We start from the raw sequence: 25,197 nt of genomic DNA, 5'->3' as shown, positions 1-25,197 counted from the left end.
GCCGGGGATTGTCTGCCAGAGCCTGTGAGCACCAGCCTAGATCGCAGCCCAGACCTATGGCCCGGTCTCCCAGCCGCGCCGCGGGCCGGCGACTGCAGCTTCCCCTGCTGTGCCTCTTCCTCCAGGGCGCCACTGCCGTTCTCTTTGCTGTCTTTGTCCGCTACAACCACAAAACCGACGCTGCCCTCTGGCACCGGGGCAACCACAGTAACGCGGACAATGAATTTTACTTTCGCTACCCAAGTGAGTGCGGGGTGAGGGCGCGCGGGAAGCAAAGAACCCAAGCTTTGCAAAGACCCTCCGGCGTCTTGGGAGGGAGCATTTGGGTGCCCCCATTTAGCTGGGAAGCCATCTCGCTCTGAGGTGGAGAGACTCTGGCTTTAAAATCTCACCCTTTCACTAGTGCCTGCTATGATCCAGGGTACCGTGGTACATATACATTATCTCACTTAGTCTATGAGATAGACAAAGGTGGGGAAACTGAGGCTTGGTTAAGTGGCTGATTCAGGGTCACATAGTCACGAGTGGGGGAGTTGGGATTGGAAGCCAGATCTAGAGCCCCAGCTTTAACCATCCCCTTGTCCCACTCTCAGTTGGCCTAGTTGGGCTTTGCTGGGCTGTTCCAGAGACTGCCTTTCCTAGGGGCTCCACCCTGAGCATGGGAAAGAGAATCCTGCTGGGCAGGGAAGGTAAGAGTGGGGTTGTGAGAGGTCATAATGGCAGGTGTTAGGTATGAATTGCCCACGCATATAGGCAGCCAAGACCAGTTGAGATCAGGCATTTCTTCCCCAGTCCCTCAAAGCTGGTCCTTTCAGAGACAAAGAGAAAATGAGGCAACTGGCCAGTCGTTGTGGCTCACACCTGTAATCCCAGCATTTTGGGAGGCTGAGGCAGGCGGATCATCTGAGGTCAGGAGTTTAAGGCCAGTCTGGCCAACATGGTGAAATCCCCGTCTCTACTAAAAACACAAAAATTTAGCCAGGTGTGGTGGCAGGGACCTGTAGTCCCAGCTACTTGGGAGGCTGAGGCAAGAGAATCTCTTGAATTCGGGAGACGGAGGTTGTAGTGAGTCAGGATCGCACCACTGCACTTCAGCATGGGTGACAGAGCCAGACTCCATCTCGAAAACAAAATAAAACAAACAAAAAATTAGCCAAGCGTGGTGGTGGGCACCTGTAATCGTGGCTACTTGGGAGGCTGAGGCAGGAGAATCACTCGAACTGGGGAAGTGCAGGTTGTGAGGTTGCAGTGAGCCGAGATTGCACCACTGAACTCCAGCCTGGGCGACAACAGAGTGAAACTCTGTCTCAAAAAAAAAAAAAAAAAAGAAGCCGGGCGCGGTGGCTCAAACCTGTAATCCCAGCACTTTGGGAGGCCGAGATGGGCGGATCACGAGGTCAGGAGATCGAGACCATCCTGGCTAACACGGTGAAACCCCGTCTCTACTACAAATACAAAAAACTAGCCGGGCGAGGTGACGGTGCCTGTAGTCCCAGCTACTCCGGAGGCTGAGTCAGGAGAATGGCGTGAACCCGGGAGGCGGAGCTTGCAGTGAGCTGAGATCTGGCCACTGCACTCCAGCCTGGGTGACAGAGCGAGACTCCGTCTCAAAAAAAAAAAAAAAAAAAGAAAGAAGAAAGAAAGAAAATGAGTCACCCTCTACTTGCTAATCACAGAGCAGCAGCCCCCAGACTTGGCAGGAAGCATGGCAGAGTCATTAGCCCATTTCACAGAAGGGGAAGCTGAGTCTCAGAGGGGTTGTGAATTGTTCACGATCACCTATCAGGTGAGTGGCAGAGCTGGAACTAGAACTCAGGCATCCTAAGCTTTTTGCCCAAGTCACCTGCCTGCTGACAAGTTTCGACAGAGAGAGAGTTAACCTCCCACCCCCACCCTTGGCCCCATAGGAATAGAGATTCTCCTTCAAAGGTTGGGGACCCTGTCTTGCAATTTAGGCCCTAGGCAGCTGGGACCAAGAGCACCAGATCTCCAGAATTTATCACAAGTGCTTGGGCAGGTCATCTCCAAGCCTCAGTTTTTCCCATCTGAGCAAGGGGAAAAAGGATGCCTCAGTTTAAAGGAGATACATTCAAACAAGGCCTAGAGTGTGAGAGTCTCCTATTAAAAATTTCCAGCTGTCATTACCCTACTTCCTTTTTTTCTTTTTTCTTTTTTTTTTTTTTTGAGACAGAGTCTTACTCTGTTGCCCAGGCTGGAGTGCAATGGCACGATCCCGGTTCACTGCAACCTTCACCTCCCAGGTTCAAGCAAATCACCCTCCTCAGCCTCGTGAGAAGCTGGGATTACAGGCGCCCACCAAAACGCCTAAGTTTTGTATTTTTAGTAGAGACAAGGTTTCGCCATGTTGGCCAGGCTGGTCTTGAACTCCTGACCTCAGGTGATCCAGCCGCCTCGGCCTCCCAAAGTGCTGGGATTACAGGCATGAGCCACCGCACCTGGCCCTATTACCCTACTTTCTGTATGCAGAGCTGATGGCAGGCTATCCCCACCTCACCCTATTCTAGACCCAACAAAATGAAGCTCAAAATGCTGAGGATATAGAGGGTGAGGTGGAAACTTGGACTTGGGCATGAAATACCAGACCCCCCACCCACCCTAGGCAGAAGGGGCTACAGCTCCTCCCTCCCCATATTTCATCCACAGTCTTGGCTAGAAAAGAAGGATAAAGAGTTGGGAGGGAGCAGTCCGGATCTGACAGAAGTAAGCTGTTGTGTAAGGGTCTGACCTGGCTGCTTGCCATGAACCCCTGACTTGCTTCTCCTTGAAGCCCTCCTTATTACAAAGCCTTCCCCGGAGTCCAGCCTCTTGCCCCTGCGCTGCAATGGTAGGCTCTCCTCAGACATACAGTATTTCATCCCTGAATTGCAATAAGGGAGATATAACAGGTGGGATTCCTACTTCATTTTTTGCCCTAGGTTTCCATTCCTGTGGACTTGGATACCGTTGTGGGGGAAGGTTGGGCAGGAGGGAGATGCAAGGTCCCTAGAGCCTGGGGCTTTGATGAGCCGGGTCCTCACCTGTCCCTGTGCCCAAGGGAAGGGGTCAGGGCCAGAGGGAGGTGTAGCCACTGCCCTTTGATTCGGGAGATGAAAGGGAGTTGTGCGGCTATTGCTGAGCTCCCGGACCGGCCAATGCCAAGACATGGCTAGTCTGAGGGTCCGTCTGTTTTCTCTGCTGGAAGGACCCTGAGAGCCCATCTGGTTCACCCACTCAGATGTTGAGAGTGAGCCAGAGAGGTCATGTGACCTGGCCAAGTCACACAGCAAGTTACAGAAGAGCCAGGCTAAAACCAGGTCTCTTGATTCCCCATCTGTGTCCTTCCCCCTACACTACAAGCCTCTTCTTCCAGAAAGCAAGTGGTGGAAAAATAACAAAGAAGGGGAAAGAGCCAGGGCTAAAGGGCCACAGAAGCAAACATGAGAAAGTGTTCTGAAAAAACATGGACAGGTTCTTATTTTTATACGTCTCACAGACCTTACTTGCAGAGAGAGGGATTTAGGATAGATGGAATCAGGATCTTCCTGGAAGAGGTGGGGGATGAAGAATGTGACCAGGACCAGAGTGGCTTGTGGTCTCTTCTAGGAGAGAGAATACAGCCCTACTGTCCCCTAGAGGCAGGCGGGATGAATGGTGGGGAAGTTGGGGGAGATGGCCCCCTCAGCTCTCCCTGCTTCTTCTTGCTTATCATATTTAATATCCATACTTTACAGATGAGAAAACAGGCTCAGAGGCTCGCCCAAGGTCATAGGATCAGAAGGAGGCAGGGAGTCCTGGAATTAACTGATTGATTGAAACAGGGTCTCACTCTGTCACCCAGGCTGGAGTGCAGTGGCATGATCACGGTTCACTGTAGCTTCCACCTCCCAGGCTCAAGCAATGCTCCTGCCTCAGTCTCCTAAAGTGCTTGGATTACAGGCATGAGACACCAGGCCTGGCCAGACCTAGAATTTAAATCAAGCTCTGCTAGATGCCAAAGCCCCAGCTTTAACAGCTTTCTTCTCCCATAATCTTGTCTGGTCCAGGATTTATCTAGCTGGATTGCAGAGAGGCAGTAAGAGAAGGAGGGAGAGTAATAGGTGGCTTTGGAGAGCTTTATCTTCTCTCCAGTCAAAGGTGCTTGGTGCTGGGCACTGTGGTTCATGCTGTTATCCCAGCACTTTGGGAAGCTGAGGTGAGAGGACTGCTTGAAGCCAGGAATTTGAGACCAGCCTGGGCAACAAACAAAGTGAGACCTCTTCTCTATAAAAAATAAAATTAGCCCAATGTGTTAACAAGCACCTGTAGTCCTAGCTACTCTGGAGGCTAAGGAGGGAAAATTGCTTGAGCCCAGGAGGTTGAGGCTGCAGTAAGTTGTAATGGCACCACCGCACTCAAGCCTGGACAACAGAGCAAGATTCTGTCTCAAAAAAATTTAAAAGTGCATGAGTTTGGTGGGGGTGGGGCAGGGTGGGCATCAGACTCCGTCCCACCCGCACAGGCATCCTCTAAAGGGGATATTGAGAGGTTGCCTTATCTTTTTCCTCCACCTCCAACTGGAACAGCCCCTCACCTCTCAGAGCCCAAAAAGAATTTCTCATTGTGGAATGTTCCCAGAGAAGGAGATTTCTTGATGTTTAGACTCCAGTTGAAAGGTCAGAGCCTTGAGTTTTGATTCCCAACAAACCTGGGGTGGGAGATGTAAACACTTATACCACACAAGTTCTGTACTGGTTTTGGCATGTAATGGTCAGGAGCCCTTCGACCTAGCACCCTTCCTTACCTTGCTGTCCTTGAGCACTAGAATAGACATGGATTCTCTTTACTTTTTGCACAAGGAGAAAAGCAGCCAGCGGTGAGGCTAAAAGAACTTAGGGTGCGGGCTGAGTTTTAAGTGATGCCTCTCCTCCCTTTTTTTCCCCATCATCTCAAATGTTTATCATTTATTTGCGTTGGGAACATTCAGTATCCTCCTCCTGTTTGAAATGATAGAATATATTATTGCTAACTATAGTCACTCTACAGTGCTATAAGGTCCTCAACTCCTAGGCTGGTTAGGACCGGGGCTGCACAGCAGGAGGTGAGTGAATATTACTGCCTGAGCTCTGTCTCCTGTTAGATCACGGTGGCATTAGATTCTTATAGGAGTGCGAACCCTATTGCGAACTGTGCATGTGAGGGATCTAGGTTGTGCACTCCTTATGAGAATCTAATGCCTGATGATCTGAGATGGAACAGTATCAATCTGAAACCATCTCCCACCCCCCAACCATTTGTGGAAAAATTACCTTCCAGGAAACTGGTCCCGGATTCCAAAAAGGTTGGGGATCACTGGGTATAGATCACTAGACCTATACCTTACTCCTTCTATCTTAGATGTAATTGGCTATAATTTTGTATCCTTTAACAATCTCTCCCTATTCCCCCTTCCCCCTACTTTTCTGTCTTTATTATCCTTTGTTCTACTTTTTACTTCTATGAGAGCAACTTTTTTTTAACTTCCACATATGAGTGAGAACATGCAGTGTTTAGCTTTCCATTCCTGGCTTATTTCACTTATAAAGTCCTCCAGTTCCATCCGTGTTGCCACGAATGACAGGATTCCTTTTTTTTTTTTTGAGATGGAGTGCGCTCTTGTTGCCCAGGCTGGAGTGCAATGGCACAATCTCGGCTCACTGCAATCTCTGCCTCCCAGGTTCAAGTGATTCTTCTGCCTCAGCCTCCTGAGTAACTGGGATTACAGGTGCCCGCCACCACACCTGGCTAATTTTGTATTTTTAGTAGAAATGGGGTTTCTCCATGTTGGTCAGGCTGGTCTCGAACTCCCTGAACTCAGGTCTGCCTGCCTCGGCCTCCCAAAGTGCTGGAATTACAGGCATGAGCCACCTCGCCTGGCCAGAATTCCATTCTTTTTTATGGCTGAATAGTATTCCACTGTGTATATATACCACATTTTCTTTATCCATTCATCTCTTACTGTTTTAGGATCTGGATGATTTGGGGAGTGGGTAGGTCTGGAGAAGCAGTGCAGGGTTGGGGACATTTAGTGTCCCAACCCTAGGGTTGGTAGCTGCAGACCTCTCTAATTTCTTTTTTTTTGGAGACACAGTTTCTCTCTTGTTGCCCAAGCTGGAGTGCAATGGCACTATCTTGGCTCACTGTAACCTCTACCTCCTGGGTCAAGCAATTCTATTGCCTCAGCCTTCCTAGTAGCTGGGATTACAGGTGTGCACCACCACACCTGGCTAATTTTTGTATTTTTAGTAGAGACGGGGTTTTGCCATGTTGGCCAGGCTGGTCTTGAACTCTTGACCTCAGGTGATCCACCTACCTCAGCCTCCCAAAGTGCTGGAATTACAGGGGTGAGCCACTGCACCCGGCCTCAGACCTCTAATTTCAGTACATATCCAGCCCTCTTCTAGGGCCTTGCTAACTCATTTCCTATCTGCCCATGCATATGACACACACACACACACAAAAAGCATAAAATCATACTTCTCTCAAAGTTATTGATTGCATTCTAAAGTTCAGTAATTGAGCCAGGTGTGGTGGCTCATGCCTGCAATCCCAGCTACTCTTGAGACTGAGGTGAGAGGATTGCTTGAGGCTAGGAGTTTGAGAGCAGCCTGGGCAGCAACATAGCGAGACTGACATCTCTACAAAAATAAATAAAGTTCAAGGCCGGGCGCGGTGGCTCAAGCCTGTAATCCCAGCACTTTGGGAGGCCGAGACGGGTGGATCACGAGGTCAGTAGATCGAGACCATCCTGGCTAACACGGTGAAACCTCGTCTCTACTAAAAATACAAAAAAAAACTAGCCGGGCGAGGTGGCGGGCGCCTGTAGTCCCAGCTACTCCGGAGGCTGAGGCAGGAGAATGGCGTAAAACCCGGGAGGCGGAGCTTGCAGTGAGCTGAGATCCGGCCACTGCACTCCAGCCCGGGCGATTCCACCAAAAAAAGGGGAGCATAATTTTTTTTCTTTTCTTTTCTTTTTTTTTTTTTAAGACGGAGTCTCGCTCTGTCGCCCAGGCTGGAGTGCAGTGGCTGGATCTCAGCTCACTGCAAGCTCCGCCTCCTGGGTTCACGCCATTCTCCTGCCTCAGCCTCCCGAGTAGCTGGGACTACAGGCGCCTGCCACCTCGCCCGGCTAGTTTTTGTATTTTTTAGTAGAGACGGGGTTTCACTGTGTTAGCCAGGATGGTCTTGATCTTGTGACCTTGTGATCCGCCCGTCTAGGCCTCCCAAAGTGCTGGGATTACAGGCTTGAGCCACCGCGCCCGGCCTCTTTTTTTTTTTTTTTTTTTTGACATGGAATCTCGCTCTGTTGACAGGCTGGAGTGCAATGGCACTATCTTGGCTCACTGCAACCTCCGCCTCCTGGGTTCAAGTGATTCTCCTGTCTCAGCCTCCCGAGTAGCTGGGACTACAGGCACGTGCCACCATGCCCAGCTAATTTTTGTATTTTTAGTAGACATGGGGTTTCACCATGTTGGCCAGGATGGTCTCGATCTCTTGACCTTGTGATCTGCCCGCCTAGGTCTCCCATAGTGCTGGGATTATGGGCGTTAGCCACCGTGCCCGGCTTGTTTTCTTTATGATCAACCTCTTTCTACAAGAGACTTGAAGTCATTTACAACCAAAACATGTGTATAAGAAAAGCAAAGGAGAGAAGCAGAACATAAATAATGAACCACATACGGGGCCTACAGTTGTCCAGTTGTGATTCCAGTGGAACTCTGAGCTCCAGGCAGCCAAGGAAGCCTCACACATGCAGTTCTTTGACTCTTCCTTGCCTGTCTTCCTTGCTCTGTGAGAGTACGGACTGTGGCTGCCTTGATGACAGTTAATTCCCAGAGCCTGGTCCATGGTGCGCAGCACCTTGGCTGCCTGAAGGTGGGAAAGCAGACCGGTTCCTGGGGAAAGTGACATTTCTTTTTTTTTTTTTTTTTTTTTTGAGACGGAGTCTCGCTCAGTTGCCCAGGCTGGAGTGCAGTGGTGCGATCTCGGCTCACTGCAAGCTCCGCCTCCCAGGTTCACGCCATTCTCCTGCCTCAGCCTCCCAAGTAGCTGGGACTACAAGTGCTCGCCGCCACGCCCAGCTAATTTTTTTTTTTTTTGCATTTTTTTTTTTTAGTAGAGATGGGGTTTCACCGTGTTAGCCAGGATGGTCTCGATCTCCTGACCTCGTGATCCGCCCGTCTCGGCCTCCCAAAGTGCTGGGATTACAGGCTTGAGCCACCGCGCCCGGCCTGGAAAGTGACATTTCTTAGCACTAAGTTCTAAGGGAAATTTTTCACAGCCGGGTGCAGTGGCTTATGCCTGTAATCTGAACAATTTGGGAAGCTGAGGCAGGTAGATCACTTGAGATTAGGAGTTTGAGACCAGCCTGGCCAACATGGTTAAGCACCGCTTCTATGAAAAATACAAAAATTAGCCAGGCAGGGTGGTCCATCCCTGTAATCCCAGCTACTGGAGAGGCTGAGGCACTAGAATCGCTTGAACCCAGGAGGTGGAAGTCGAAGTGAGCTGAGTCACACCACTGCACTCCAGCCTGGGTGACAGAGTGAGACTATCTAAAAAAAAAAAAAAGAAAGAAAATTTTTACATGAAGCTATAAAATTGGGGTTTAGGGTGATAATAGCCCATTTCTCAATAACATATTTACAACAAATGCAATAACAGTGCTCACGACACGCTTTCTCTGGTGTTTCTTGATTAAAGTAAAAAATATAGCATGGTATTACTATGTACATAGACCTAAGACAAAAGAAAACAGGACCAGATGGTTGGGGCTGAACATCATCAGACTAGGTTGATTCAAACCTTATTTACAAGTTTACAAATAGATGGGAAGGGGGCAGTTAGAGAATAAGCTAATAACTAAAGCAAAGTATTTGCATTTATCTCATACCACATTTTCTTTCTTTTTTTTTTTTTTGACGGAGTCTCACTCTGTTGTACAGGCTAGAGTGCAGTGTCGCGATCTCGGCTCACTGCAAGCTCTGCCTCCCGGAGTAGCTGGGACTACAGGCGCCCACCACCACACTCGCTAATTTTTTGTATTTTTAGTAGAGACGGGGTTTCACTGTGTTAGCCAGGATGGTCTCAATCTCCTGACCTCATGATCCGCCCACCTCAGCCTCCCAAAGTGCTGGGATTACAGGCGTGAGCCCCACACCCGGCCGACCTCATTTTCAATATTACTGTATGTTATTATTTGTTAGAGATGGGGTCTCACTCTGTCACCCAGGCTGGAGGGCAGTGATGTGATCATAGCTCACTGTAGCCTCAGACTCCTGAGCCCAGGCGATCCTTCTGCTTCAGCCTCCTGAGTAGCTATAGGTGCCTGCCACTATGCCAAGTTGATTATTATTATTGTTTTATATAAATGGGCCCGCCAAAACACCTAGCTAAGTTTTGTAGTTTAGTAGAGACAGGGTTCCACCGTGTTAGCCAGGATAGTCTCGATTTCCTGACCTTGTGATCCACCCGCTTCAGCCTCCCAAAGTGCTGGGATTACAGGCGTGAGCCACCATGCCCGGCGCCACAATTTTTAAAAAAATAACTGGGCACAGTGGGCCTCACCTGTAGTCCCAGCGACTTAGGAGGCCAAAGTGGGAGGACTGACTGAGTACAGGAGTTTGAGGCTGCAGTGAGCTATGATCATGCCACTGCACTCTTCCCTGGGTGACAGAGCGAGACATCTAGTAACAATAATAACTTAAAAATCCTCAAAAGGAAGAGGTATAGTCTCTGAAGTATGAGGGATGGAGGGTAGATGTGAAGAAGGACTTTCTAGCAGAGAGGAAATGTTGAAAAGAAGTCTGTAGTGGGGAGAATTTTGAGCATGGAGAAAGTCAGGGACTGCAGCAGAAAAGAGCACAGGTTGGACTTCCAGCCAGTCTGTTGTAAGAGACCCCGGGGATGAGGCAAATGAATAGAGCAGAAGGCTTTACTCCCTTGCTCTGACATGAGGACAGCAGGGATGTCGGAGTCCCACTGCTCCAAGCTGGCCAGCTCTGTGCAGGTGGCTCAGAGCTGGGAGCCCCTGATGTGCCTGAGGAGTTTTTTTTTTTTTTTTTTTTTTTTTTTTGAGACGGAGTCTCGCTGTGTCGCCCAGGCTGGAGTGCAGTGGCGCGATCTCGGCTCACTGCAAGCTCCGCCTCCCGGTTCCCGCCATTCTCCCGCCTCAGCCTCCGAGTAGCTGGGACTACAGGCGCCCGGCCGCGCCCGGCTAGTTTTTTGTATTTTTAGTAGAGACGAGGTTTCACCGTGTTAGCCAGGAGGGTCTCGATCTCCTGACCTCGTGATCCGCCCGCCTCGGCCTCCCAAAGTGCTGGGATTACAGGCTTGAGCCACCGCGCCCGGCCATGCCTGAGGAGTTTTATAGGCTCGACTCAAGGCAGCCCTGGCTGGTGAGAGCCAGGGACACTGGCAGGGTAGCTGACTGAATTATGGGCTAGCTAGAGCAGCCCCCAAGTGCCCCACCTGTCCCTGCCCACTGCAGGCTTCCAGGATGTGCATGCCATGGTCTTCGTGGGCTTTGGCTTCCTCATGGTCTTCCTGCAGCGTTACGGCTTCAGCAGCGTGGGCTTCACCTTCCTCCTGGCCGCCTTTGCCCTGCAGTGGTCCACACTGGTCCAGGGTTTTCTCCACTCCTTCCACAGTGGCCACATCCGTGTTGGCGTGGAGAGGTAGGCAGCCACCACCTACCCAGCTCCCCCAGGTTCAGTAGGGGGGCCCCTGCCCATGGGCCCCAGATGTAGCCCTGTCCTTCAAGTCTGCTTCCTGACTCATGATTCTGGGTGTCACTTGGTTTCTCTAGGTGTCCTGCCTGTCCTTATTGCCTGATTTCCTCTCCCATCCTTGACCCTCACACTCAGCCCCACCTCCTCATTCTTTAGGGCCCTTGTTCCCCAAGAGCTGCGAGAAGGGTAGACAGCTCTGGTTCCTCCACCTAGTGTGGCTTTTTTCAGCCAAGTCACAGAACCTCCTTGAGACTCGATTTCCTCATCTACAAACAGGGCCAGGTGATCCCTTCCAACTCCAGGGAGGAGCTTGACCTCCTTGTCTTTTCTCCAGAACTCCACCCCCACCCCACCCACCAAGTCATGCTACTCTGGCTTCATGTCAGGCAGAAGCCCAGAGGCCAGCCTCCCTCACCCCTCTTGTGCTCCCCCTTCTGCCCCATCCCCAGCATGATCAACGCTGACTTTTGTGCGGGGGCCGTGCTCATCTCCTCTGGTGCCGTCCTGGGCAAGACCGGGCCTGCACAGCTGCTGCTCATGGCCCTGCTGGAAGTGGTGCTGTTTGGCATCAATGAGTTTGTGCTCCTTCATCTCCTGGGGGTGAGAGTCTGGGGAGGGATGGAGTGGGGGGTGGCCGGTGGTCAAGGTCAGCCTCTGAGCCAGGAGCATGGGGGCGGGGGTGGGGTGCTGCCTCTCCACCTCACCGCACCTCCCCAGGTGAGAGATGCCGGAGGCTCCATGACTATCCACACCTTTGGTGCCTACTTTGGGCTGGTCCTTTCGCGGGTTCTGTACAGGCCCCAGCTGGAGAAGAGCAAGCACCGCCAGGGCTCCGTCTACCATTCAGACCTCTTCGCCATGATTGGTGAGGCCTGCGAGGTGCAGTAGCAGGGCAGGGGGCTGGTCTGGAGGCCTCTGATCTGGGCTAGAGGCGACTGTCTCTCGTGGTGCTGACTGCAGTCCTGGGGTTGTGCCTGGGCACTCACTTCCCATTTGGATTCTGCTGTGAGAGCTCTGGGATCTGCACTTACCATTCTCAACAGTTTTATAAGTTCTTAGAATTCAGCCCTGGGGAATGCATATGCACTGGGTCCTTTCTAAATCCACCTCCATCCCTACTTAAAACCTTCCAGGGCTCCCACCAGCCACAGGTTAGAAAGTGGCCTCCTCAGCTGCCATGTCAGCCCCTCCTCCTCCCTCCTCACTGGCTCAGGCTCCAGCCAGACTCAGCTTTTGCCTGCCCTTGCCTCCAGGCCTTTGTGTGTCTGGTTCCCGGCAAACAGGCAATCTCTGCAGGCCCCTGGTGCTGCCTTCCCCCTCCTAAGGATATTTCCTCCCGGGAGATTCCTGATGCCTGGAAGCCCCTGCACTCTCAGGCAGGGATAAGGAGAGGAAAGGTCTTGGGTCACCCCAGGGACCCATAGGTGCTAGGAGCCCTGTCACCACCACTTACTTACTTACTTACTTTCTTTCTTTCTTTCTTTTTTATTTTTTTAAATTTTTTGAGACGGAGCCTTGCTCTGTTGCCCAGGCTGGAGTGCAGTGGTGCAATCTCAGCTCAGCGCAACTTCTGCCTCCTGGGTTCAAGCAATTCTCCTGCCTCAGTCTCCCGAGTAGCTGGGATTACAGGTGTGTGTCACCACACCTGGCTAATTTTTTATATTTTTGGTAGAGACAGGGTTTCACCATGTTGGCCAGGCTGGTCTCGAACTCCGACCTCAGGTGATCCACCCTCCTCAGCCTCCCAAAGGGCTGGGATTATAGGCGTGAGCCACCGCACCCGGCCACCACCACCTGCTTCTAAGCATGTGCCTCCACCTTGGCTTCTGTTCCTCTATTTTCATAACTGCAGACTGAAGGCAAATCCGTATTTTTAATTTTTTTCATAGACGGTATTGAATAGGGACTGAAGTGCCTATTCCTGTATGAAACAGAGAGGCTGGCTTAGGATTGCTCAGCACTGCTGGGTCAGAGTACAAAGAACCCCAGGGCAGCTGAGGCCTCCTTGCCCTTTGAGACCCAGATAAGTTTGCCTTGAATTCCAAAGGCTTCCCCAAGATTTCCAGGTGTTCCCAGGAGACTTGCATTCTCAGTTCTCTGCCTCCCAGCTCCTGGATTTTAGTGTCACCCAGACAGGAGTGAGGCTCCTTCTTGGATTCTCCCACAAAGGCTCCACCTACAGGATGCAAATATGAGTGTGGGAGATTTTACTCAAGATTGCGGGGCTGCTGGGAGAAGCCACACCCAACAGACTACTCAGAACTGAGGGGTGGTCCCTAAGCCTCCCACCTCACTGGCTTATACCACAGGCTCCCTAGCCTTCTCCCTCACCTTATCCTTTGGGTCCTTCTATCTCTCCCTCCAGGACGGGCCTGGGAACCTCATGCAGGAAGGCAGGGTAAATGGGCTCCCAGTTCTTTCCCAAAATGCACAGGCCCAGCCCATTCAGTACTCAGCAAACAGAGGCCTTTCCCAAACACTGAAGGGTCCACTCTGTCTAGGAGAGATTGAGGTCATCACTGTTTTCCTGATATGTGTATCAAGCACCCAGCATAGTCCCCAATATGCAATGGCCTTTGCCTTTTTTCCTTTCCTTTCTTTTTTTTTTTTTTTTTGTTTTTTTTGAGATAGAGTCTTGCTCTGTCTCCCAGGTTGGAGTGCAGTGCGTGATCTCGGCTCACTGCAACCTCTGCCTCCCAGGTTCAACCAATTCTCTTGCCTCAGCCTCCTGAGTAGCTGGGATTACAGGCGTGTGCCACCACACCCGGCTAATTTTTGTATTTTTAGTAGAGACGGGGCTTCACCATGTTGGTCAGGCTGGTCTCGAACCCGACCTTGTGATCCACCCGCCTTGAGCCTCCCAAAGTGCTGGGATTATAGGAGTGAGCCACCGTGCTCGGCCTTCTTTTCCTTTTTTGACACTTAAAAAATGCCAATGTTCCAGCTGGATGCAGTACTCTGGACACTATACTCCAGCCTAGGCTGGAGTATAGTGGCATGATCTCAGCTCACTGCAACCTCTGCCTCCCAGGCTCAAGCGAGCCTCCTGCCTCAGCCTCCTAAGTAGCTGGAACTACAGGCACGTGCTACCATGCCTGGCTAATTCTTTTGTATTTTTGGTAGAGATGGGGTTTCACTATGTCGTCCAGGCTGGTCTCAAACTCCTGAGCTCAAGTGATCTGCCCGCCTCGGCCTCCCAAAGTGCTGGGATTACAGGCTTGAGCCACTGTGCCCAGCCCAAGGTGGTATTATTATCAATCCCACTGAACAGATGAGGAAACTGAGGCTGCTGAGGGTAGGTGACTTGCCTGCAGTTATACAACTTGTACCTTGCGTGGGAGCCACTTCCTTCTTCTCACTCCGCCTGCCTGTCCACCATCTAGGGACCATCTTCCTGTGGATCTTCTGGCCTAGCTTCAACTCTGCACTCACAGCACTGGGGGCTGGGCAGCATCGGACGGCCCTCAACACATACTACTCCCTGGCTGCCAGCACCCTCGGCACCTTTGCCTTGTGAGCCCTTGTGGGGGAAGACGGGAGGCTTGACATGGTATGGGGAAGAGGACTTCAAAGAGGCAGAGGGGGTGGCCTGGGCGGGGGAGGAGAGGTCTGAGACCCTCAGGAAAGATTCTCCCGGGGAACAGATAAGGGCACAGGCATAGGGGGGCTCCATCTGTGTTGGTGGCTGTGGGGTCAGAATGGGAGGAGATATGATAGCAGGAGAGTGAGAGGCTAGATGGCAGAGGGACTTCCAGAAGCAGTAGGTGTCCCTGTGGTGGGTAGGGTTGGGTTGCTGTGGGTGTGGCGATCTGGAAGGGCCTCCAATACTTTGCTCTTCCCTTAGGTTCACATCCAAAATGCAGCGCTGGCTGGAGGGGTTGTGGTGGGAACCTCGAGTGAGATGATGCTGACACCCTTTGGGGCTCTGGCAGCTGGCTTCTTGGCTGGGACTGTTTCCACGCTGGGGTACAAGTTCTTTACGGTATAGATGCCTTTGGGGCCTGGGCAGAACATGGAGTCTTCGGTGACTTTCCTCCTGCCTCTCCAACAGGATGAGGTGGTGGGGAGTGGGCACAGGAGACTCATGATCTGTCCTGCCCTCCAGCCCATCCTTGAATCAAAATTCAAAGTCCAAGACACATGTGGAGTCCACAACCTCCATGGGATGCCAGGGGTCCTGGGGGCCCTCCTGGGGGTCCTTGTGGCTGGGCTTGCCACCCATGAAGCTTATGGAGATGGGTGAGTTTCCTCCCAGCCCGCACTGCAGTCACCATCCCTCTGGAACGACCTCTGCCATTCTCTTTCTTTGTGTGTGACCAAGAAAAAAGAATTAATTCATTCATTCCTCCATATTCTGGGAGCAAAGGAAATTGGAGTTAACAAAACCAATCCAGAAACTGCCCTCCTGGTCCTCAATCAAGTGCAGCAGAAGGTCATGGGCAAATGACTTCAAGAGTGTTACTTGTTACTGAAGGGTCAGTAAGAGTTAATAACCCTTAGGATCTATTTTTGCACATCAAGGGTGGGCAAGAGCAACCCACAAATGGAGTCTTGAAAGGTGCCTAGGTGTCTGCTGGCCTACGAGGGTGGAAAAGTGTTCCAGGCTGTGGGCCTGGCTTAAGCAGTGGCCTGGAGGTGAGACTCAGCCTGGCATGCACCCTCAAGACCCTCTTGGCCACTTCGCATCCCCCAGTGCGAGTTTCAGTGCCATGAGTAGCCCTGGCTCCGTGCTGCATTCCTCTCTCCCCCTACCATTGCCTTTCCACCATCTGGTCTCCCTGCAGCCTGGAGAGTGTGTTTCCACTCATAGCTGAGGGCCAGCGCAGTGCCACGTCACAGGCCATGTACCAGCTCTTCGGGCTGTTTGTCACACTGATGTTTGCCTCTGTGGGTGGGGGCCTCGGAGGTGAGTAATCTTGGATTTTCCAGAGGAAGGGGCGTGGGATCCTATACCCCTGACATTAATTCATTCAATCATAGATATTTATGGAGCCATAAAGTAGGGATTGGGTTGTAGGTTAAGGGGTAACCAACCTCCTGCAGGCACAGAGGTGCATGCAGTTGCTTGCTCCTTTCTGGTGCCAAGGGCGGCTGGGGAGTCGGCGAAGGGTGAGCGAGGCCCTCTCTTACAGGTCTATGCTTGCCTGTGCTGCTCCCTCTGCCCACTAGAGGGAAGCCCAACCTCAGGCTGAGGCCTAGAAGAGGCTGGCTGCGCCATGTGGGGCAGGGACAGGGAGGGGAGGAGACAGCCTGCCACCTCCAGATGCCAGTGCGAAAACCTTTCACAGAGGCACACTGCCCATGGCCCTGGGTCAGGCAGTCCCTCTTCATGTTTGGCCTTAGTCTTTTTGGCCTACACAATAAAACCTGATTCAGCATCCCCTCCCTTCTGCTCTTACCTGGAAATTTCCTTCTTTCCCTCCCTCCTTCCCTCCTTTCCTCCCTCCCTCCCTCCCTCCCTCCCTCCCTCCCTTCCTTCCTTCCTTCCTTTTTCTTCCTTCCTTTCTTTTTATTTTTTTCTTTTTTTGAGACGGAGTCTCGCTCTGTCGCCCAGGCTGGAGTGCAGTGGCCGGATCTCAGCTCACTGCAAGCTCCACCTGCCGGGTTTACGCCATTCTCCTGCCTCAGCCTCCCGAGTAGCTGGGACTACAGGCGCCCGCCACCTTGCCCGGCTAGTTTTTTTGTATTTTTTAGTAGAGACGGGGTTTCACCGTGTTAGCCAGGATGGTCTCGATCTCCTGACCTAGTGATCCGCCCGTCTCAGCCTCCCAAAGTGCTGGGATTACAGGCTTGAGCCACCACGCCCGGCCTCTTTTTCTTTTTTTCGATGGAACCTTGCTCTGTCACCCAGGCTGAAGTGCAGTGGTACGATCTCGGCTTATTGCAACCTCTGTCTCCCGGGTTCAAGCGATTCTCCTGCCTCAGCCTCCCTAGTAGCTGGGATTACAGGCATGCACCACCACACCCAGCTAATTTTTTGTATTTTTACTAGAGATGGGGTTTCACCGTGTTGACCAGGCTAGTCTTGAACTCCTGACCTCAGGTGATCCGCCCCCCTCGGCCTCCCAAAGCGCTGGGATTACAGGCTTGAGCCACGGGGCCCGACCACCTGGAGATTTTCATTCTCTAATATGGTTTAGTTCATTCATTTAATAACTTTTTTATGCAATAAGCATTTTCTTTGAGGCAGAGTCTTGTTCTGTCACACAGGCTGGAGTGCAGTGGCACAATCTCAGCTCACTGCAACCTCTGTCTTCCAGGCTCAAATGATTCTCCTGCCTCAATCTCCCAAGTAGTGGCATGCCACTATGCCTATATATATATATATATATAATATATATATATATATATATATAGAGAGAGAGAGAGAGAGAGAGAGAGAGAGAGAGAGAGAGAGAGAGAGAGAGAGAGAGAGAGAGAGATATGGAGTTTTGCTCTTGTAGCCCAGGCTGGAGTGCAATGGCATGATCTTGGCTCACTTTAACCTCTGCGTTCCGGGTTCAAGTGATTCTCCTGCCTCAGCCTCCCAAGTATCTGGGATTACAGGCGCCCCCCACCACACCCAGATAATTTTTGTACTTTTAGTAGAGACGGGGTTTCACCATGTTGGCCAGACTGGTCTTGAACTCCTGACCTCAGGTGATCCACCTGCCTTGGCCTCCCAAAGTGCTGGGATTACAGGCGTGAGCCACCACACCCTTCCTAATTTTTGTATTTTTAGTAGAGATGGGCTTGCTTTCACCATATTGGCCAGGCTGGTCTTGAACTGCTGATTTTAAGTGATTCATCTGCCTCAGCCTCCCAAAGTGCTGAGATTACAGGTGTGAGCCACTGCGCCCGGCCACAATAAGCATTTTCTGTGCCCCTCCTGTGTGGGAGGCCACAGAAAGCTCAGCAGCTGTGGTTCATGATGGAATCAGGAACTGGTCTATTACCAACTGCATACACTTGAGCAAATTATTTAACTTCTCTGAGTCTTGTTTCTTTGTTTGTAATACGGGGTAATATTGGCCTTGCAGGGTTGTTGTGATTACTCAGGAAAGCAAGACTAATCAAGCACTTTGCACAGGGCCTGGCACATAGTAGACACTCAACAAATACTGCTTTTGCCTGCACAGGCATCATATTGGTCTCATGCCTCCTAGACCCCTGTGCCCTATGGCACTGGGTGGCACCCTCCTCCATGGTGGGGGGCAGAGAAGCCTCACAGATCCTTCCCCACCACCACCAGGGCTCCTGCTGAAGCTACCCTTTCTGGACTCCCCCCTAGACTCCCAGTGCTACGAGGACCAAGTTCACTGGCAGGTGAGACATCACTGGGCGCTTACACCCTCTGAGTCTCCCTTCCCTGCCTTGTCTCCTGTGGCCCAAGCTGCCTTCTTCCTTCCTTGCTGCTGCTTCTCCTCTGGGGTACACCCCTGAGCTGTGGCTTCCAGGCTCCTGGAGCTACCCTTTCACCTCTACCCACTCCTGCTTTCCAGGTGCCTGGCAAGCATGAAGATGAAGCCCAGAGACCTCTGAGAGTGGAGGAGGCAGACACTCAGGCCTAACCCACTGCTGGCTCCTGAGAGGACATGCTCCTTTTCAAAGATGTTGACTGGCTGCTACTGGGAAGTTCTTTTTGAGCCCCCCTTCCTCCGGCTGCAAGAAGGGAGCCATGAGCCAGAAGGAGGCCCCTTTCCACAGGCAGCATCTCCACAGGGAGAGGGGCAGCAGGAGGCTGGGAGATGGTGGGGAGTGGGGCCATAACTGGGTACGGTAGGGGAAACTCGCCAGCTACCTGAACCGACTGCCCTACCAGCCTGCACTTGGGTAGAAGAGGCCAAAGTGAGGCACCCAATGTCACACAGTTACACTGGGTCCATGTCACACAGTTACAGTGAAGCCTGAGCCAGGCCTGGTTTGAGGGTGATAAATGCCACCATCTCTAAGGTTCTGACTCCTTGTCTTTGTGCCCTGGGAACATAAGAAGTTCCTCTTACCTTCTGACTGACAATGGTAGAACCTCCTGGAGGTTCCTGGAGAGGCAGGAAAGGGCTTTAGTGCTGACAAATGCCTGATTCCTGATCTGTGGAAGTCCCTCTCCAGTGCCATGTCCTACCAGGCCATTGCCCCACCTAGGCTTGCCTGTCTCCAGGCACAGGGAGTTCATTCTCTCCCAGAAAACAGGATTTTTTTTGTTATAGGATGTCTTGGGCTGCGGGAGAGAGTTCTTCCTGTTCCAGAACTGCTGTTACTCTGACCTTCAACTCGGGCAGCCTCTGAGCAGTGAAGGAAGAGGGTACCCACAGAGCCCAAAGGGCCACCAATAAGCTAGAAGCAGCCAGCACCTAGTTGCCACTTATGTCCCTGTCCCGAGACTGAGGAGTGGGGAATAGCAAGGGTATCATTGTGTGGATTAGGGCTGTGGCAGAGAAGGTTGAAGACACCACTCGATGCCCACTCAAGGGCCTCTGTTGTCCTGAAGTCATTTGACCACCAGAGGGCGCTCCAAATCCAGAAGAGGAAGATGCCGCCTTTATGCCCCTCCTTGGTCCTCTATGAAGAATGAAACTCCTTCCTACAGCCTAACCCCCTTCCTGTCTGCTTCATCTCTGGTCCTCATGCATTCACGCCAGGAGCCTTTTTTGAGTTCCTATCCCCCACTACATGTCAGGCAGATGCCAGGGGTTTCAGGTCTCTCATCCAGCAGAAATCCATCCCTCCAAGTAGACTGGAGCCCCCTTTCCAACACTGAAGGACTGGGACCCCCTCCGCCTTCTCCTGCCTGTCCCCTAGGCTTCTGACTACAGCTATCTCTCCCCTAAAACCAAGACCAATCAGACATAGGACCCTAAGGAGGAAGTGGAAGGATTCCTGGGACCTAGCCCTGGAATGAGGACAAAAGGTGGTCCCATCAGGCTCCATGCTCACCGTAGCTGGAGGGACTGAGCTGGGCTGGTTGGAGAGGCCAAGCACAGGGGTGAGGAGAAGGAGGTTGAGGAACAGGCTTCTGTGGAGCCATCCCAGCTCATGTGGCCCAATTGTGCCTCTGTCTCTTCAGCTCCTCTCCTTCCTCCACAGCCCCCCATGCCCATTGTTGGTTGGGGGTAGGTGTGTTGGGAGGAGACCCTTGTGTGGAAGCAGAAGAATGACTGCTGGGATCACAAAAAGGTTCCTGGCCACTGTCAGCCCTTGCTAAGAGGAAGGGAGGGACTTTGGGAGAGCTGAGGCCCCACCCCCCATTCTGCCTATGGGGCCTCAGTTCCCAGCTCTGCTCTGCATGGGCCCAGGTAAAGCCAGCTGGCCGGTTCTCAGAGATCTGAAAGAAGACTTTCAGGAAAGGGGGATTCAAGGATAGGGTGAGATATCTTCCCGCCCCAGCCCATTCTGGGTGAGGAAAGCTACAAATCTTCATTTATTCATGGCACCAGCTGGGTAAGATGACTCACACCTATAATTCCAGCACTTTGGGAGGCTGAGGCAGGAGGATTGCTTGAGCCCAGGAGTTTGAGACCATCGTGGGCAATATAGTGGGACAGCATCTCTACAAAAAAATTAGCCAGATGTGGTGGTGGGCACCTGTAGTTCCCACGAATCAGGAGGCTGAGGCAGAAGGATCGCTTGAGCCCAGCAGTTCATTGCAGTGAGCCATAATCACTCTACTGTACCCCAGCCTAGGTGAGAGAGACCCTAGCTCAAAAAACAAACAAACAAACAAACAAACAAAAATTCATGTCACTAACATTTTACAACCTGACCCTTTTCTTCTGCTGGTTGATTCCTTCCTGATTACAACCAAATCTTCTCCAGGTCTGAAAAAAATGGGCAGCTCTAGCCCCAACTGGTCATTGGCTGGGGGGAGCGGCCCATCTCAATCCAGGGAGGCTTCCTGGAAAAGGGACAACTGAGCCCTCTTTAGGGGAAGGCAGTTGCCCAGCCAGGTTCCACAGGACAAAGGGTATAGGTCTCATCATAGCTTGCCAAGATGTCCGAGAAAGGGTCAGGGAGAGAGCTAACCCATAAGAGGTGGCCCTGTGTGCCCTGTAAACAGATAGTTCCAAGCTCTGTCGCCTCTGTGAAGCCTCCCATGGCCCAGGCAATGATGCTGATCCCTGCCTCGAGCCCCTGCACCCTGATCCCATTCTCATTCAGGGGACTGTCTGCCCAGGACAGAACTTTGCGAAGCCTAACCCTTGGTATTTCACTCTATTTCCTCCTCTCCCTCCCACTACTTTACCTTGAGTGCTGGACTCATCATGGGCCCTCCAGACCTTTTTCCACTTCATAGGACTGAGCCATTCTTTGTGGTCTGGGTGTGGGTGATCATCCCACCACGGATTTCAGTCAGGGAGCGCAGAGGGCAGGAAAGACAGGTACCCTTAGCGCCCCTGCTCAAATGCGACCAAGCCCTTCCCTCCTCTCCCCTGGAGTCCCTGCCTCAGCAGCATTGTCCCCCACATGGTGGCCCATCTATTCAGGCTGGGTCAACAGGGGGACAACGAGCAGGTCAAGGAGGTGGCAGGGACAGGGGCCAAGGGGTCTCCTTCCTCACCCCTTCAGGACAATGAGGCCTCTGCCCCTCAGGGACAGCCCCTCTGATCAGCACCATTATTCCTCTCAGTGCAGGACAATCGGACACTTGCCTGCTCATGAACTCTGTCTATCCAACGCCAATGCCCGATCTTTGAGGACAATGATGGACGAGGACACGGCCCCTGCCTGCGCCCCAGAGAAGACTGATGCGGGGAGACAGGCTGCGCTGAGGTCAAGGTAGAAGCCCGCGGGGCCAGCGGCATTGAGGGAAGGTTCTCCGGAAGCAGCCAGCCGCTGTTCTGGCTTGGCGCAAGTGTGTGTGGAGGACAGCAGGATTTCCTGCCCAGGGACTCTGGATAGGAGGCCCAAGGTCCCCAGGAGCCCCCAGGTGCTTCTGCCCTGTGTGGCCAGAGCCCCGTCGGCCAGGAGCTAGAAGCTGCTCCTCTGACCTCTAGAGGACCCGGCACTCCGAACCCCGCGCAGCCTGGGAAAGGCCTGAGATTCCCCCCTATTGGGATTCACATCACGACGCGGCGGCCCCAACTCAGGGAGGAATTAGACACGGCGTGGGTGTCCCAAGTGCGGGGCGGTGGCCGTCCTGGGGCAGACGAGCGCGGCTGCCGCGTCCCCCCATCTCACCCCGATATTCCGCTCCCACCGTCGGGATCTCCCCCACCGCCGCCTCGGGCCCTGCGCGCCCCTTCTCCTTTGTCTGGCCCGCCCGCTCCCAGCCGGTCAGCCGCGCCGCCCCGCGCGCCCCGGCCCGTGCGCCCGCCGCCGCCGCCCGGGAACAATGCGGGCCAATGTCTCCGGGCGGGCGAGCCGGCTATGCAAATGGCCAACGGCCTGTGAGAATTCCCTTCGCCGCCGCCTGGGCTTCCACGGCCTGAAAAGGGCTGGCGGCCGGGCCTGGATGGGGGAGGCGGCCACTGCATAGGGATGAGGTGTCGTCCCGGAGCGCCCGGGACAGAGCGCCATTGTCTGTGCTGCCGTCGTGTGATCGCCAGTGGAGTCCGCCAGCCCGAGAGGAAGGCGGAGGGTGACCGGAACTAGGCCTTGGGGCGCAGAGAGGTGGGCATCTGTCCCCTGCCCCACGTACCTACTCCTCTCCCCAAAGAGCCTTGACTTGGGGACCTGGCCATGGTGGCCCCCGTCTTGGCTGCCCCATCACTAGCCTGGGGGCCTGCACAAGTCTGAGCCTGTGTCTCTTGGGGTTTAAAGCTGGTCATCATTGGGGCTCTTCTTACCCTCCCTCCCTCTTAACCTGCTCCCTGCAAACTCCATCCATTTATACACTTCATATTGACCCAAAAGACTTTGACAGGTGTCTCTGAGGCCAGTTCTTTCCAGAGCCCTGAGAGAAATACTTGTGGTGTCCCCAAAGCAAAAGAGGTTACTGGGCAGAGATGCCCCAAGGCCCAGTCCAGGCCTTCTTTCTTTTCTCTGCCATCCACCACCAGGTAAGGAGCCCCAACTTTTTACTGGGAGAAAGGCCAGTTACGGCAAGATGAAAATAAACTTCTCCAATGACACAGAGGTGTGGGCTTGTCACACAAAGTCCCTCCCACAAGCAAAAGAAGTGCATCCCTGTGTCCCAGCATGGGAGATTGTACCCATCTAATAGAAGGCACTGATCAAATACTTGAGAATACCCGGGCAGCGGGCAGGGGAGCTCTCTGCTCAAAGCAGTGCCTGTTCTGGCTGGGAACTTGGCACTCTGGACTTGAGCACTTCCAGGCTGAGCTCCAATGAATGGGCTGGAGCCTTTGCAAGGCACAGGACCTGAGTTCACCTTTTCTAAACCCACCCTGAGACTCAGGAGCAAGGGCTTCTGCCACTCAAGTGAGATGCTGTTTTGGAGATGGTGCTTGGGTCCTTGAAGCAGTGATGCTTCCAGGATTCATAATGGCTTCAGGGGCAACACCAAAATGAGAACTGTCCCAGGATCCCCAGGTCTTCAGTGGCAGGAAGGCGAGAGAGGCTGAATGAACGGAGGAGGGAGGAAGGGAGGAGGGCAGGCAGTCTTCTGGAAGGCAGGGCCCCTGCGCTGGGCTCAGAGGCCTGTTCCTTTGTGCTCTGGCCCAGCCTTCCACCTGAGATGCAGCTCTTCCCCTCTGTCCCCCCGGCCTCTATAAACATCCAGGTGCAGCATGCGTGTCAGCCATTCTGGGGTGTGTGAGGCAGTGGGGCCTGGCTTCTGGAATAGTATTTGGAAGACTATTAGATGAGAGGAAGGTTGGGAGCAGGGACCAGGCCTAGGAGCTGAGGCATTTCATGGTGCTGAGGAGGCAGCCAGAGTTCTGTTCACCTCTATTTGGGGTAGTGGACCCTCCTTCAGCTCCTCATCTAGCCACTCTCCTATCTAGGGTGCTAGTCCAACCTGGAATCCCTGCACAGCATTCTGACCTGGGGCTGCACAGTCTCATGGAAACTCAGAAAGTGATCCAGCATCCCTACCCCTCTCCTCTGCCCACCCAAGCCCCAGAGCATACGTGTCCCTTCCATTGCCCTCCCTCTCCAAGGCATTAGCAGGTGGTCACCATTGCTTTGGGCAGGCCCCAGAGCTCCCTGCCCCGAAGTGTCCCTTTCCCTTTTGCCTGGATTTCCAGGGCTCTCTGGGCTGGTCTCTGGGGCCCCAGGCAGGCACCAAGCAGGCCCAGCTTGGCTCTGAGGCTGAGAGAGGAAGTGGGCTTTGTTGTGCCTGGGCATCGTCTGGATTTTCCCACCCTGCTCTTCTTGGCGGGAAAGCCCTCAGCTGGAGAAGTTGCCCCCGCACCACACCAACGTCCCCTCCTTCTCAGCTCAGCACCATCCATCTCCGTCTCCCCAGAGCAAGGAATGTGCTCCAGGACACTGTGGGGCTTGTTCCCAATCCCCTTCTAGCTCATTTCACTCGGGCTTTTATAGATTTGCCTCCATCCCATGGGCTACTGTCTGGGTTCCGGCTCTGAAGACACAGACAGAGGTTCCCCTCCTGCCTGCAATTCCTCACACTTCACTTTGTCCCAACAGCATCTGAGGAAGCTGCACTGTGGGGGGTCAAGGCATCCTGGTGTGGGAGGCGATGGGGGGTGGGGAGTGGAGGGTGGGTCCCATTCCCCGTCTTTCCAGCCTCTGGCCCTGCTGGCCTCGGCTCTGGCACTGCCCACAGCGGCTGCATTATTCCCCGTGCTGCAGCCATCCATCCCCTCACCCGCCCTTCCTGTCCACGCCCCACAAGCCTCGATTATTGGTGAAATTAGCACCGGGCTTCTTGTTGGCGGTTGCTAATTAAGACCATTAATAAACACGATTATTAATGCTGTAGCAGGCAGCAGTCCAGGCATCTAATCACTGCACTGCTGGCAAGCGCTGGGCCGCCAGCTTCTGCCCGGCTCCATCTTGGAAAGGACCTGCTCCCTTTCCTGGGCCCACTCGCCTCAGGCCCTGCCAGGGGAGGGTGGGTGGAGACAAAGGCGCCAAGAGGAGTTCACTGAGCCTTGCAGAGAAATGGAGGCACAACCTGCACTCCAGGGAGCCCCCAAACTGGGCAGGCCGAGGCCAGGATGTGTGCCTGTGAAAGGCCTATGAACCCACCTGATGCCAGCACGCGGGGTGGGCCGGGTGGTGAGTGCGAAGGCTCTGGAGAGAGCGTGGGTGGGCGCCTGCACGGGCAGCCCCGCTCTACGGCAGCTCACAGCTCAAGTGCCCTCTGGAGTCCCCCTTTGCCTGCTGCCCTTCAAACCAGGCTGTGGAGTGTGGTCCCTCCTGCAGGGGTTTCACCGTGGTTAGGGCCATCTCAGCGAGACAGTGAGGCGCTCTCTGTAAGAAGGTAGAAGACACCTCTGACCAGAACGTTTCCCTCAGTTACCGGGCGCCACCATGCGCCAGGCCAGGGGGTACTGTCATAAACAAAAGGCAGTCTCTTCCTGGGAACTGCCCCATCACCTCAGACTGC

The 25,197-nt window shown here is 53.2% G+C and overlaps 1 protein-coding gene across 1 annotated transcript; it reads left to right on the top strand.

The window, feature by feature from the left end:
• On the top strand, positions 1-24,313 carry RHBG (Rh family B glycoprotein). The gene is given in 10 exon segments (XM_033198516.1): positions 1-243; positions 10,505-10,691; positions 11,195-11,345; positions 11,463-11,610; positions 14,129-14,295; positions 14,590-14,727; positions 14,851-14,984; positions 15,530-15,651; positions 17,977-18,050; positions 18,227-24,313. Coding segments are annotated over 10 exon segments (1,377 nt in total). The 5' UTR covers positions 1-56; the 3' UTR covers positions 18,296-24,313.
• The last annotated feature ends 884 nt before the right edge of the window (positions 24,314-25,197 follow it).

Source organism: Trachypithecus francoisi, unplaced genomic scaffold (genome assembly GCF_009764315.1).
Source record: "Trachypithecus francoisi isolate TF-2019V2 unplaced genomic scaffold, Tfra_2.0 Lachesis_group5, whole genome shotgun sequence".
Classification (NCBI taxonomy): domain Eukaryota; kingdom Metazoa; phylum Chordata; class Mammalia; order Primates; family Cercopithecidae; genus Trachypithecus; species Trachypithecus francoisi.
The sequence above is the reverse complement of the archived record's forward strand: the minus strand, read 5'-3'. Positions and strand labels throughout refer to the sequence as shown.